The 15,863-nt window shown below is 44.9% G+C and overlaps 1 protein-coding gene across 5 annotated transcripts in view; it reads left to right on the top strand.

Moving 5' to 3' along the window:
- klhl29 (kelch-like family member 29) overlaps positions 1-15,863 on the top strand; it is a 280,861-nt gene that overhangs the window by 148,704 nt on the left and 116,294 nt on the right. For all 5 annotated transcript variants that reach the window (XM_087852069.1, XM_087852071.1, XM_087852070.1 and 2 more), the window contains 2 exons: positions 1,974-2,121; positions 6,045-6,575. In XM_087852069.1, the coding sequence (XP_087708195.1) occupies positions 1,974-2,121; positions 6,045-6,575 (679 nt within the window). The remainder of the gene's footprint in view (positions 1-1,973; positions 2,122-6,044; positions 6,576-15,863) is intronic.

The following is a 15,863-nucleotide window of genomic DNA, read 5'->3' as shown; positions in this document are numbered from 1 at the left end:
TTCCTATCTAACCTTGATCATTTTGAAGTCAGGATTGTTCCTGAGTCTAGCTGATATGCTGTCAATGTGATGGCGCTGACTAAGAACCTTTTCCCCTCCTCTCTCTTTTACCTGGTGCACTAAAACCGTGACAGATGGATTGCTTTTCACTAGAAGAGATCTTTCCTGTTTCCTGTTTTGTTTTTTTTCTATTTTGCCTTCTGTTTTGGATAAATGTACGGGGCGTATTAATGAGAGAACGCCACGAGTTAGGTGCAGGGCTAAAAGAATGTAAGAGAGTCAATACTGCGAGTTAATGAGGAGTTGCCTGTATAGAGGGGAAAGTAAAGCATGGCTGGAGAGGAGTACAGTGAAACACACAGAGCAGAGGAGGAAAAAATGCTCATTAAAATAAATAGTGGGCCACAGAAAGCACAGGGAAAGTCCACACCTTGAAAATGGTCGGCGTTGTCTATTTCCCAAAGTCTCCAGGGCTCTCGGATGGAATCGAGCGCTTAGGGCATCCTCTGAGTAAACCATTTCAGTTTTCTCTTGTCTGAAGTCGACAGGTTGAGATGGACAGAAAGACCTGACAGCCTGCCTCCCCCCTAAACCCGCCTCCATCCTCTCACTCCATCACACTGTTTTCTATTTTGCCTTGAGACGTTTCCTCTGTTTTTCCCTCCTTTCCTCCTCCCCTCCAAACACATACGAACTGTCAGCTAACTTTCAGTATAGATTTATCAAGTAAGTGACGCTCATTGAACCTGTCTGCTATTGTGCAGCTGTTTATGAGACAGCAGATGGTGGCGCTGTGTCAATACAGAGTAATATCTTGGTGTTAAAGGTCCTGCAAAGCTGAGATAAATCCATATTCAAGCAAAAGAGGGACATTTTCCAGGAATGGGATCGATCCAGTATGTAAAGCTGCGCATTAATTCACCGCGGGAAGAATTGTTTGGATTGCTTTTTTTCTTTTTTTGGGTCTTTGTGCGGTCAGTCCGCTCTGCCGGGCTTTGTCGACACAGCTGTTGGAATGCATGATGCCGTGCTTGATGAAGTGGACGCCGGGTCAGGGGGGGATAATGGAATTGAGGGATGGAGAAAGAGGGATGGAGGGATCAGCCGGGCCACAGGAGGGGCCTGGTGACCAGGTCTTTTCTATTAACTCTGGTGTGAGCAGGGCGGGGAGGGAGGCCCCCTGTCTCCCCGCCTGGTTGTTAGAGTGTGCGTCCAAAACTGGAGATAGGGGAGGCGAATATTGCTCAGAGGTCCAGTGGTGATTGACCCTGTGTTTTCATCAGCCTGCGCTTGCCTGATAACATTTCTTACTGCCCGACAAGAGCAAAATATTACAGACGTGGGTGCAAAGGGAGGCTCGGGAAACTCTTAGTTTGGTTTGGTGAAGTTTGATTCGCCCACCCAGCGCACACATTGTAAGCTAGCTTTTCATTTTCTTTTTTGGAATTACATTTTTCTTGTCTCCCGTCGCCGAGAAAAAGATTTCTCTCTTATTGAATCTATTTGTCATGTTTTGGTTCACAATTTTATTATCTCACTTGAATGAACAAAAATGTTAATAATTCAACACGGAAGACGATAAAGAAAATTTCCAGGGGAGAACTTGAACGTAGCCCACGCCTGAAAGTTAATAATTAATTAATTGTTATTGGTAAACAACAAGAGAAACATTGCTAAGATTCTTGAGGCCCTGAACAGGATTTTTTCCGCCCTTTGTTCCTGTTATATAGTCTGTAATCATCACTCACTCACAGCTAATTATACACCTCTCTACCATCATCACGGCTCACTTCAAGACCTTAAAGAACAGTTGAGATTGCTGTCATTTGTCACTTTTTCTTGTCACATCATAAAGGAACAGGTGTTTTTTTTATATAAACATGCTTAGTGAAGGATGTGACACATTTTTTCCTGTTTTTCTTCTCTCCCTCCTCCCATATAATCCTGTATAACCTCTGTTGTTTGTGCTGCAGGTCTCCGGACTGTCTCCCGGAGACAGCCAGGCCCCGGGACTGCTGCTGGCTCCAGGTGTGAGGTGGGGACAGACCCCTATAAACCAGCTCACACCGTGGGATACAGATGAGCCCCCTGCTAAGCAACATCGAGATGCCGAGCCCACCGGTAATGAATCACACGCACAGCGTTCACAAACGCACGCACATGTAACAGGGATGAAGCCAATTTTGAGAATTGTATTTTTTCATACATATTTTTTCATACATGCATATTTAAAGAAAATAGGAAAGGTAAAAGGTTTTGTGCTGATGTCACCAAATGATGAGAAGCTGCAGACTGAAAAAGGAGCAGCCTGATTCAAATCCGGGGTATTTTTTTTCCAATTACGCTCGTCTTTTCACTCGCGCCGGCTTGTCGACGTTGTCTAATACAACATTATTTGCGCCTTTGTGTTCCCGATGGACCTGCAATATGCGAGGCTGTATGCCTGACCCTGGAGGAGGAGATTTAGCTAGTCCACTTACACACCGTGCTCCCGACTCTTCCTGCGTGTCACATGGTAGCAGATCTCGCTGTAGGAGTAGAGTGCTATGAAAGGGGCAGTTGACCTCATAATCAAATGTATATATTGTTCCCTCTGGCTGCAGAGCTGTTTATCCATCCAGTTTCTTTTGGTGTTGCTCAGTATTGAAGATCAATGCCCTGGAGATGTTTGCCTTCTTTGGAAGAGAACGGAACTAAATGGCAGGCGGTGCTGGAAGCAAGAAAATAACAAAATATGCAGCAATGCCTCTTTCAAGAAGTGATGAGGGTTATTCCATGGAGGAAATATATTCTCTTCTACTAATCTACAGCCGCCATGACAGTATGTATCTACACCTGATGAGAAGCGTGTGCCAATAAGAGGGACAAGACTTAAGCGCTGAGCTGTAATGCTAGCTAGCTTTGGTTCGTGGGTGCAGTTTGAAAGATGATTTTACTTAAAGCCATTTGGCCTGTTTGATGTTAAAGGGTTAGGAAAACCTCAGCAAGTAGAAAAATGCTGAAAAAGCACATAAAACACAGCAGAAGTGCTTTTGAGGAGACAAAATTGTGACGGAGCAGAACATGTGAAGCATTGCTCTGAGCCGCCCTCAAAAGAAGTGGGAGAAAAATATGCAGGTAGTGTTTGTTTTAATCCCGTGATTCATGTAATATTATAGATACAAGTTTACTGTTAGCATGTCATTTCACCAGCTGTTCTGTGACATCATCGTCTCTCCAAAAGCATTTCCGCTGTGTTTCGTGTGCTTTTAAAGCATTTTTCTGCTTGCTGGTGTTTTCCTGTCTTAAGTTGCGTTGGGTCTGACCCGTCAGAGCCGCTGTAGTCTGTGCTTAAATCATATAACAGTTAATAACTGTTACTATGCTAACAATTAGAATTAGACCTTTGCCTGCTTTCACTTGAATACAAATAATGCTTCAGCAAAATGAGGCATAAATCCAGGCCCCGTGTTCTCTGTGCAGCCCCAAAATGAGCTTACAGAGCTGTACATTACATGTGAGCGCACAGCAGGATGCATACTCACACACACACACACACACACACTCTACACTTGTGCTTCGCATCTAGATGCTCTGGCCAGTTAAACTAGCATCCAATGCTAATAAGCCATCTTGACTTTCGTTGCCCTAAATAAACCCACTCGCCTCTGCAATATGCTTGCTTTACATACACAATCATGCACAATGTTCATTCATAAACATGAACTTTACATAAACATAAACCAGCTCAATTAGGCATATAATTATAGAAATGTCAGTTTGCATCAGGGATGCGGCGAGCAGGGTCGGCTGCATCCCCTCACCCACATTCCAGACTCCCACCATCCTCCTGTGCCGTCATTTTATCACCCTCGTTACTGTGTCACTAATCGGGGCTGATTTGGCCTCAATCAAACCGATATAGCGAAACTGCAAAAGTCCTCCAAATGATCTCCAGCAGGTCTAATTTAGATGTCGACCTTATTCTGTTCACGCCACTTTAAGACGTGTACGGAGCGGCAGCGCGGCACAGCGCCGACAGTAACGAGTCGAGCCAATGCTGAAGGTTTTTTTACTCCTATTGTAATGAACTCACCCAGAATGGCTCTGCCCTAGAGCTGTTAATTTCCTTCCATTGCTCTGTTGGCCCGTGCGCTTCCTGCTCATCACAAATGTGTCTCATTTAAGAGTAATACTGGCCCGGTGAGCGCGCCGGTGGAAATTCTGGCTCGACAAATCCAGATTACAAACAGCTGTGACTCTGTGGTGGCTAAGTATCATGTTCAAAACATGTTGCAACCCCTGCTGCTGCCTGTTCAGTTCCCCTCCTAATTATAATTTGCGTGGTCTGCGGATTAATTATTAAACAGCCGATCAGTTACTCGAGGAATGTTTCTTTAGCAGAAGCCTGCTCGCTGCAGGAGCGATGCAGTTGCACTAGGACGGCGTGGAGCTTTTGTGCTCCGTCGCCACAGCAGCTCCCCCACACCCACAACCACAGCTTGGAGTTGAAGCGTGAGGAGAGTGAGATGTCACCAGCACCGGCACGCTGTCGCATATGACGCTCCAATTCAAGCATAGTGTTGCATATTGATTCACGTGCGCGCGCTATTCCAAGCTGTGACTGGCGTTTGCAACGAAGCCAGCTCCTCTCCACACTTCACTGAACTGTGTTGCCAGAGAGCTCTCTGCCAACTGTGCCAGAATTAATCAACGGTTTCTTTCAACAGAAACTTCACTGTTCTGTCTGTTAAAGAAAGTTTGCCTTTGAAAAAGAAGTTTTGTTTCAACTTTCGCTTCTTTGTACAAAAATAGTCGTGTTTTTATTTTTTTTAACGTCAGTCTTGCACTCGAGCAAATTGCTCTGCAAATAAATGAATAATAAGCGGAGTTCAACGGTTAAATCTGAGGAATAAGACGAAAATTAGAGACGCGGATTCTTCGTTTTTGTTAAACCTCGCAGGTGAGCGCTATAAATTTAGGTAGTTGTCGGGTCACGATGGCAAAATTCTTTTCATCAAATATTTTTTCCTCTTAAAAGACTGAAAGAAAAGTCAACAAAGAACTGCAGGGCAGATGGAAAATGTGCGTATGTTCCAGTCAACACCATCGCTCCTTTAAAACCTTGAGCCTTCGCAGCATGCGCAACCATTATACCAACACTTTTGATTACCATCCCTTATCAAGATGGGCTTCAAAAGAGGGGAAATGAAAATGCAGCGTTGGTGCCGATTGGCTCAATGACGTGAATCACGAACTGGACTGACCTCTCCTTTTATTCCCCATGTCTGTCTTTATCTCTCTTTCCCTCTCCATCCATCTCCGCCCGGACTATTGCAGGGCTAGTACCATGAATAATGCTGGCTGCTTCTTCTTCTTCTTTTTTTGTTCAGCTTTTTGCATGCTGTCATTTAGCCTTTGGCCCCTTAGCAGAGCGCTAGTCTATTTTTGGAGCTCGGGCCGTGGCAGGAGGAGCCAGAGATGAAGGAGTTGGAGTGGATGAGGGAGGGAGGGAGACGGCGTTTAGGTCCAATATGGCCTTCCCAGCACATCCACAGCATCTAACGCCTCGGGGTAGAGAAATGATTGGCTCAGAGTGTCTGGGTAAACACAGACTCCTGCACAGATAATGGTGCCAAATGCCGAATGCAATGAGCACGTATGCCTTCACGTTCAGGAAGCTATTTGTTCATCTTGTAGCAAAATAAATCTCTTAATCTGATTACGGTGTTGATTTTGGGTGCTGATCTGTACATCCCTTCAAATATTTTGTGTTTTATATTAAGTCTGGAGTCAAAAACAAACTTAGACTGAAGTGGAGCGGCACACTGACAGTTGTGGCGTGGTAAGGAACACAACTCAAGCTGGAGTCTGTCTTCTCATGCTGTTTTCTGTCTGTATTTGATCACGTAATATCACGACTTAAAATTAGCGCGCTTCTCTTGCTTTCGGCTTTGTGCAGCTTACCTAAATAACACGGCAGCATAGAAGTCTTTATCTTGACTTTGTCTTGGCGTTGAAAAAATGTGAAATTGATTTGTAGTTTTTCGCCTCTTTCCCCTCAGCTCCAACCTGGCCTGCACCGGTGGCGGCGGTGAGCCAGCCCAGTCTGCTGTCCCACACCTACGCCCTCCCTCAGCCGCCTTCTTTCAACCACAGCGTGACCGCGCAGTCGCCCATCATAGGAGTGACCCCATCCATCCAGACGCCGGTGCCCCCGCAACACCCCCTCATGACCGCCCACTTCCAGCTGACGCCGCAGTCGACCCAGCAGCCGCCCTCTATGGTGCTGAGCATGCCCAGCCAGCCTCCGTACGCCTCAGCCCAGCCGACGGTCACGCCGTCCGCCCTCACTGCCCAGGCCAACCCGGTGGTTCATCCAAACGCTCACAGCATGATTGGCAACGGCCACTTAACCTCTCACCCCAGCCTCATCCAGCCCCACACCCTGCCTCTCACCAACGGACAGGCGGCGGCAGCAGCAGCGCATGGCCAGCAGACATCTGCCGACAATCAGGACGGTCCCAACGGGCTGCAAATGCTGCGGACGGTTGGGAGCGGGAAGTACGAGTTCAGCGACCCCGGACATCCCAAAGGTAAGCAAGGGCACTCTAAAAACTCTAAAGACGATCTTTTCTTGATGTTTTTTAAAAAATATTCTAAATCCCTTTCTAAAACTTTGAAAGAGTACATCAAAGCAGATTTGTTTGGTCGCTCAGACGAATCCAAGCTAGGACGGTGGTATTTGGTATTAAATCGGCGTACTCTGGGCTCTCTGCTCCTCGTGACCTCCTGTTATTGTGGGGTGGCGCTGGAATGAAACGCCTAGGCCTCTGCCCTCGGTCTGTATGCCCGGGCTGTTTCAGATCCCAGCAGTCATAAACAAGGCTGCAAACACTCAAGCGAGGGTTGTTAATATACGACTTGCAACCGCAGCCAGTTCACTTCAAAGCTGATCCAAGGTCACCGAGAACATGGAAGCACCTCGAGCCAGCAGAGAGATCGGTGCTTCCCCAAAAAGATATATAAATATATATCCTGCAAGAAGGCCCTTTACTGTTATTCTCTGCAAAGTAGAAGGTATCTCTGCTCTAACACATCAGCATCTGTAGATTTGTGCTCTGCGTTTGTTTCCAAGTGTGTCGGGTTAATCTTTCTCACTGCTCCTAGCTGCACTGCAGAAGAGTCCTGCTAAACACGAGGCAGGAAGAGCTTTCAGTCCCTGCCCTCACATCTCCCTAGAAATCTTTTGAAGCCTTGTTGACTCGCGCCGTGTTTGTGAAGGTGCTTCACAGCTCCGGCTCGTGCCTGAGACTGCACGCCATAAATTGGTGTTTGCTTTAACCTTGGAGTTTATGACGCAGGGCGCTAGAAACAGATGTTCGCAATTCCCCGACCAATTTTCACATTTAATGAAGCTTTTAATTTAGGTTTAGATTGTTTTCTTTTTCCTGACTCATTTTGATCAATAAAATGTGTGCAAATGAACTTGTAGATTGCAAAAAAGCAATTATTTTGGGGGCTGCCTGTGATACATCGGAATGAGACTGCAGGTAGAATTGGAAATGGATAATTAGATGGGCTCGTTTGCTTGGTCCGGTCTCTATCGAATAAGAGCTTTTTAGCTTCTGCCGTGTTGAATAGACTGTCTCGATCCATTAAGCATTCACATGTCAAAACAGAGTCTCCTAACAGGCCAAAGAAGCTTAATTTTTTAGGCAATTATAGTGTTCGTACTGATCAGTTTTACAGGAAGGAAATGTGCTGCGAGGCTTTTTTGTTTAACCCAGCTGTGGAAGCACACACTGTTCCTGTGATTCACGTAATGATAAAGTTACTGTAATATATTCAGTTGGTGTGGGAACAGTTTTTGTCAGCTCCTCTGTTTCAAAGACAAAAGGGAAACATCCCAGTGTCAATTTGCAGACATCATACACTTTAAATCCTGTGCGGGCCTCTGTGAAGGTCAAACTGTAAATTGAGGCACTTGAATCTCACATCTCCTCAAGCATTTTGTCTGCTTTTTTTTTTTAAGTCCCTGCCTGGCACCGAATAGATATTAGTAAGCATGTCATTGTGGTAATGTCACAAGGACAGTGAAATAGGTAAAGCGTTGAGCACCAGTAAATTAGCAGCCGTGACGTCTCTTCAGCAAACTCTCTCGGCTGACGAGGACACTTCACTTCGCTTCTGTAATCACAACAATGCCATCCCAACCACTCAGCGCCCACTGCGGCTGTTCTGTCTTTTTGATTATCTCTATCTGCCACTTCCCCTGTCCCTTTTCGTTCGCCTCCCTCCTTTTAGCATGCTCGAGAAGTCTCAAATTCCAGCCGCTCGCAGGTTTTGGGCTTTTCGTCAATTAACACCACGTATTAGCGTGGCAAGGACACCCACTGTCCTGCTGTAGCGGCATACTGTTAAAATATGGAGGGAAAACTCTCGTGACCTTCGTTCTGGCTTTCTTCTGTTGCAATTATCGAGGACCTGCTGTTAGCGTTTTCTGCTTAGGCGGAACACAAAATAGTAAATTAAGTAGTTTGTGGGAATCAAGGGAAGCAGCTTCAGGTTGGTATTCGGCAACTCTAATGGCTGTGGAAAGGATAAGAGTCACGCGTGTGTGCACGGCTATCAGCTTCTGCCCTGATTCCAGGGAAGGAAATGGTTCTTAAACAAACGCCTCCTTTTCCAGAAAAGCTGGGATGCTGGGTGAAATTGAATAAAACACAATGCAGTCATTTGCAAACCCTAAAAAAGGGAACTTTAGATATACAGCGTGCATCCAGGAGAAGCATCCGGGGTAATAAGGCTATATTTTTTAAAGCTCACATTGATATAGAAGCTTGTGGTAAATTTTTGTAATGTATGACTCAATATGAAGTTTTGCATACAAAACACAAATGCTCAAGGTAGGGATGCACCGATACCACTTCTTTGGAAACGAGTACAAGTACTTGCATTTCAGTACTCGCCGATACCGATACCGAGTACTTAATAAACATAAACTTAACAAACTTAATAAACATGATTTAAATTTACAGGTAACAGCTTTAGTCCTATAATTTAACAAAAAACAAACAAACAAGGGACTAGTTTGGAATTAAGAATGTTTATTTAAAATGAAAAGCATGTTGTATGCAACATATTACAGAATAAATAATTATAAAAAACAAAATTTAATTTTAAATTTGTTCGTCTGTTTCTCTGTTTAGAAGTCTCACTAGCACAGTCACAGCTGGGATGACATCAGAGGCTAGTGCGTCGTAGCAGCTCACTTTTTTAGTTAGTTCTTCAAAGGGGGCGAGGATGGCAACAGTCGTCTCCATAAGAGCCCGTTGGTGAGCGGTGAGATAGTCAGGGTAAATAAGCGTGGGTAAACTCTTTGTACTCGTTGTCGTGTTGGGATTTTTGCTTGATTAAATTACTTGTCTTAAATGCGCTACCTTTTGAGCCTCCTCTGGACAATTTCGCTGAGCACAATTTGCAGTCCGCCTTTGTTTTTGTGTCTTCGTTCACTTTGAAATAGTTCCACACTGCTGACTTGTCTCGCCTCCCATTCTCCCCGCTCTGAGCTGCAGCCGGGGCCTGGGGGCGGGCACTCGGGGCATGGGGGCGGGCACTCGGCGCCTGTGATTAACCCCTTACATGCCGCTCAAACATAGACAGGTCTCAGACCGTGGTATCGGTCCCCGGTATCGGGGGACTTTTAACGAGTACTTTAGAAAATGTGGTATCGAGGCCGATACCCGATACCAGCATCGGTATCGGTGCATCCCTAGCTCAAGGTGTCCCCCTCCAGACGCCCGGCATGTGTCCATACTATAGTCAAAGTTGTTGTGGGCAGATCGAACCAAATATTAACAGCATCAATATTAACGCTGGTATCGGCATCAGATCATTACTTGCACGATAGGACTGATACTTTGTTCCTATAAGTATCTGATAAGCGTGTGTGTGTTCACTGTGACTGGAAGTTGAACCAAACTCCTATAGATAGATACTTTATCCCACAAGGGAAACTTTTGTGTTACAGCAACATGATAAAGAGTAAAAAATAGTACAGTCACAACACAGTGACCCAGTTAAATAAAAGTGCCACAGGCACACGATAAGTGGCTTATGCTATTAGGGAGTGCAGGAATTTCTACATTAACAGCAGTGATAACAAAACAAAAGTAAAAATGAAGTTAGTTAAAAACAGTAAAAGTAAGACTCTTGTGTAAGAGAGGAGTTTCATACATAACTGTATGAAAAACAGTTGCATGAAGGTAAAATACAAAATGTGTTTGGGATCTTTTGCCTGACAGGTGTGTTCACCTGTCACAGAATAAAGAGTTATTATACAGCTTCATAGAGAACCGTAGCAATGAAAACCTGAAGCGTTCTTTAAGAGACGGACACATTTACAGTCGAAGTAAGTTTCAAAAACATGAAAATCTGAAACGTGTTTTGCTGTGTTAGCTCATTATTGTGGACAATGAGAATCTAACAATGATCTCATAAATCATAATTCACTGTTTCTGCCTACTTAAGCTTAAAAGTTTGGGTACTGGGATCAGCAATGCTGGGCCTGTATATACTTGGTATGGGATCGATACCAAAACATGTTTCCCTAAATCCTGCAAATATCCTTTAGCCTCGGTGGTGGAAGTTACCGAGGCCGTGAGCGCTACTGCACACCAGAACCAGCTGTTCTCTGATAACAACCTTCTTCTTTAGGCTGGAGGATGCCACATCTATAATTTATAAAGCAAATAAAACATTTTAACCGCTCACATTATTTCTGTTTTTATTTTCTCTTGTAACATTTTAGCTCGCATGTGTTTACTGATAATGTTTTTTGGAGGTTTTCCAGAACCCATGCAGTGATCCCTTCTATAACCTCATGTCTGTTTTTTTTTCTTGTTGTTTTTTTAAATGTTGTACTGGACAAATTTTAAAATAAATTCTCTGCTTGAACATTTGAATTGCAAATTATTACACTGCAGCTTTATTTAGATTTCAAAAAGCATCCCAGCATTTTTTGGAAATGGTTGTAGAAAAGCGCCGCAAATGTCAAAGCGTTCACGCAGACTTCAAATGAAATAATGCCACTTTCCCCAAATTTACACATGGTCTTTACTTACTTTGTATTTTTAAAAAATGAATATTTATGACATTTATAAGAACTAACACACAACAAGTATGCTAATTCACTCATATTTGTTAAAGATCGTGGTAAAAATTTCAGCAAAGGAATTATAAATGAGGTTTCAGAACTTTCGCTGTTTGCCTGACACACGCAGAATTCGCTTTCCTGTCAGATGTTCAAAGAGTAACGTCATGCAAGCAAAGCACGCGTCAACCTGGGGAATATGTCCATTCTCATATTGAGAAACCACGCTGTGATCTGCGGTCCGATCCCCAGCTCAGCGTCTCACGTCTGCAGATTTTATAGATGAAATATTGAACACCCAGTTGAAATAGTAAAGCCACTACTTAAAAAGACTGCGTTGCTCTATTTTAAAGGAGTTTAAGCCTCCAGACACAATGCTGGTAAGCACTGATGTGCAGAAAAGGTTTTGTGGCTTTTTGATGGCAAAGGCCTGGATTGTGGAGGAGCTGACAGAGCTCTTCCTCCTTAATCCAGCTTCACAACAGGCCTTATGTGTGTGCGTGTGCGTGAATACGCACGTGCCCAACTTCTTGGGCGTGACTGCGTGCATGTTTTGTCAGATGTCAGCCTCACAGCCTTAAAGCCAAACACTACAGTGACAGAAATCACACTCTGTGTTTGATTTGGCTTTGCCTTCAAAGCGAGCAATTTGTCTTCGCTCTGCATCAGTGGGCACATCAACAACTGTCTTCCCCTCTCTCTCCCTCTGCTCCTATGTCTGCGCGTTAGTCTGCATTTCTGTTTACAGTATGGAGCATACGTGGACGTGACGTACGCTTGTCTTTTTGCGTGTGTGCGGCTGAAGATCCACACGGCGCGTCGCGGCGGCAGCTTTAACTACATCACCTACTGAGATATGCCAGTCACCGGGTTATGATCGGCCTTGCCTGGTTTCTGCATCCACAGCAGGGCTTTTTCATAATACCTGCCTGTCATAGCGTACGAATCAAACTCCACACCTTCTTGCCAGTTGTTAATTTCCTTCACACCACCCTCTCCTCGCTGCTTTTTTCCCCCTGTCTCCTCTTTGTTTCCCTCAAGTGTGGATTTTATCACAATGTTACCAGAATCTCGGCTTCTCCGCTTTTAATAATCTGTCAACATCTGCATCTTGAGCCTCAGCAGTCACAACTGTTAAGGAAATTTTCTGAAGTGCAGGAATCGGGAGTGACTGACATTATTTATAAAGATGGTAATAAAAAAAAAGGTGGAAAATCGGCACACGGAAGGAGGTGAAAGTAAAAAGAGACGCATACAGGAGAGAGAAAGAGAGCGAGGGAGCATGAGGGAGATGCTGGGAGTGGAGTCAGTGTGTGTCTATTGACCAAGTCATTAAAATCGATGGCTGCCCTGATGAATATCAGCCTGGAAAAGCTAGTGCAGAGCTCAGCAGGGATGAACCCGCTCACTGCAAATGTGATTGAGCACCATTTACAGGCAACTCGTGACTTAAAAAAAGAAAAACACATTAATATCAAACAGGAAGCCGTTAGCTCTGAGCCCTGCGTTCAGTGACGTTGTCACTGTTACCCGTGACGACCACTCGAATCGTGTGTTTCATGGTGTTTTTTTGAAGCTTAACAAATGCAGAGACAGCTGTTGGGAGCCGTGTTGCGGTCGCGCGGCGCTCTGCCGCTTTTGAAAATATGCTGTTATTGTGGGTAAATGGCTAACGGTAGCGAGCCCACGAAGCACGGTTGCCATATGTGTTTGGAGGCTTTAGCAGAGATTGACGATCTCACCGAGTGTGCCCCGTATACCGTACGCCTCTTTTGTGATGTCAAACATCATCTTAACCTTCCTTCCGCCTCAGCAGGCCTTTACATGCACATATGCACGCGAGGGCGTAGCGCAAACAGCTGTAAGTCAGCCTCCACCGTCTCTCGCACACAATCGGCAGGACCCCGGCCTCTTCTCTGCCCAGGAAGTTCATCTTCCAGTCAGCTCACATCAAGCGTAATCTGGGGACCTAGCCGCTCTGGAACTGCTAGTGAATGCAATTAAGATGTCTTGTTGAGTTAAGATCAGAGTTTTACTTTGCTACAGCGCGATTGGCCCAGCCTCACAACCGGGGCAGACCCATCTTTCCTCTCGTGTGACCATTTCATCTCCCTTATCTGCCTTATTCATACCATGGGCAGAGTAAGATTTTAATTACGCGTTCGCCTTTGTTTACTTTTGGTCTGAGCATATTGGCACTGCAGCATTACAGTCCACTTGCATATTGGTTCTCTGGCACATTATTGCTGCAATATTGCCACTAAGTAAGGACGTCACAGATCACCATATTAGCGAGATAGCGACTGTTTACAAGTCCGGGTCGTGCGTGCTGCTGCTGTTTATTCAGGGGAAATAAGTTCCTTGTTTTCCTTAGGACTTCCCAGGTCTCCCAGAAGGTTAGATCCAACCTGACATCCTGTTGTAGCGCTTGATTTGACTTTTTACCGGCTTCTAATGTCAGTGGATGCAATAAAGATGTGTCAGGATCTGTTCACGTGACCGCTCGTCATATTTGTCCACTCGTCTTTGCTCCGTTTATGCAGTAGACGTGAAGCTTTCAGCATTCGCAGCGATGCATAAATATTTATTTTGAATCAACCGCAAGAACGTACTCCTATCACGACAGGCCGCTCAAACCAGTTATTAAAAACACAGCCAGTTTGTGATAGCCGCACCGAGCCCATTAATCATAGCGAGCACATTAATTAAACCCTCCCCTCTCCTTTCTCCCCCTGTTTTTCTCCGTCTCGATCTCTCTTTCGTTCGCTGAGGTTCTCCATCCTTACCCGCTAGAAATTCCTGCAGAAAGCGAAACTTTCTCCGAGACAAATATAATGCAAGAGTCGTGTTTTCCTTAAGATTTCATTTCCCGTTTGCTGACTCGGATCGTCGTCCGTGCAATAAACAGTAGCAATTTAATTAAAATCACTGTTGGTGGTGTCGTGCTGGACCGATTATCTTAAAGCTATCCACATCAGGATTAGCTAAAGCAGAACCGGAGTTATTGTGATTCCTAAACAGGCCTAGCTTGGAATATATAATGAATTTGAAAGCGTTTTCCCCCTCTTTCTCTTTTTCATGGCGTTCCTTAAGTTGAGGTAGCTCTACTGGAAACTAGAAATGTTCCAAATTATTAATGAGAGAGGAAATTATTCCAGTCACTCTAGGCACATTGTGTGCAGTTATTCCTTTTAAATGAATACATGCAATGCTATAGTGATATGCTTAAAATTAACCTTGGCTCACGAGTCCATATGGGGGCCACGTATTAATGATAGTGACTCAAACATCTCATTTTGGAACGCCAGGGGAGTTCTGGAGACCCCTCCTCGTGTGTGCCTGGCAGCAGCCTGACGCTGTCTCTTTAACTTTGCTAAGGATGACATCCATTGAGCTGTCTTAACTGTTTCTAGTACAGCTCCAGCTCTCAGGAGGGAGCCAAAAGAAGAAAAAGGAGGAGAGGAAGCGTGAGGTAAGCAGCGGCAGTGTGTCATAAGCGGCTGGAAGCGAACCTGCTCGCCCTCCTTCTTCCTCTTCCCTCGTTATCGTATTTTAAAGGAGAGATGCCCTGCCAGGCTCTCCATACATTATGTCCCCCCACAGTTAATATAGGGACAGTAGATAGCTCATTAAGATTGATCATTCCTCGTCCACCTACTCCATACAGAACGTAACGCCGGCTTCATTAATCACAGGGATTTCGAGATAAAGCTCGGCGGCGGTGCATTGGCGGGACCCGAAGCCTGACAAACCTGGCTGCTACATGCATAATCACAGGCGCAGTGCAGCCAAGGAGCCGTCACCCAGCTCCGTACCACAGTTAGAGGGGGGGGGACACCGTATCTACACCTTCCTCTTTTCCTCTGTTCTCTCCTCAACCACCTCAGCTCCTCCCCCTCTCCTCCCACACAGCGTCTTCGTTGCAAATGTCTGTTTCTTTCACTCGGCTCCATTTCCACTCCTGAACACACCCCTCTCACCATGCTGTTGTCTCCCAGTATCATCCCCTGGGTCTCCCACTGCCCTAACATCCTCCTCCTCATATCCTCTTATAGCCTACCCCCCCCATCCCAACTCCTTTTTTTCATCACTTTTCCTCCCTCTCATCTTCCATCTATTTTATACCTGCCACCTGTTCTGCGATTTTTTCCACTTCCCTCTGTTCTTTCCTTACTCCTCTTACGTTCGATTTGTTAGCCATTTCTCTAATGGCCTTGTTTTATTTTATTTATTTATTTTATCCCAGTAATGCCTCAGTTAGCAAAGCAGCAGAGGACAATTTAAGAGAAGAAGGGATTAAAGAGGAGAGAGAGCGCAGAGGGGGGAAAAAGCCCAGTAAGCCCAGATTGCTCATTTGCCTCTGACAGCTGGACCGAGTGTCACATGGCTGTTTTCATCTCAAACGCCCAATCAAACTGTCTCTTTCGCCTTATTAGATTAACAAAAAACTTTTGCTTTTGCTCAGAGCCTCAGACGGCTAGTTAAGCACTTTATGATTCGTATGATATCTTTATAGATCTTCACGTAAATCATCTAATGCAGCTCAAGGTTAGCACGTAGCTCGTCTGTCAGAGAGGCGAGGGCACGAGAAACTAAAAGAACTCTGTTTGTGTCCACGCTCTCAAAGACTGTTGTTGTAATCTTGTGCTTATAAATAACCTGAAAATGAACTTAAAAACATGATGTTTATTCATTATTTAAAATTAAAGGACTTTCAAAAATATCATAT

Source organism: Neolamprologus brichardi, chromosome 15, assembly GCF_056152115.1.
Source record: "Neolamprologus brichardi isolate AB-2024 chromosome 15, ASM5615211v1, whole genome shotgun sequence".
Classification (NCBI taxonomy): Eukaryota; Metazoa; Chordata; class Actinopteri; order Cichliformes; family Cichlidae; genus Neolamprologus; species Neolamprologus brichardi.
The sequence above is the reverse complement of the archived record's forward strand: the minus strand, read 5'-3'. Positions and strand labels throughout refer to the sequence as shown.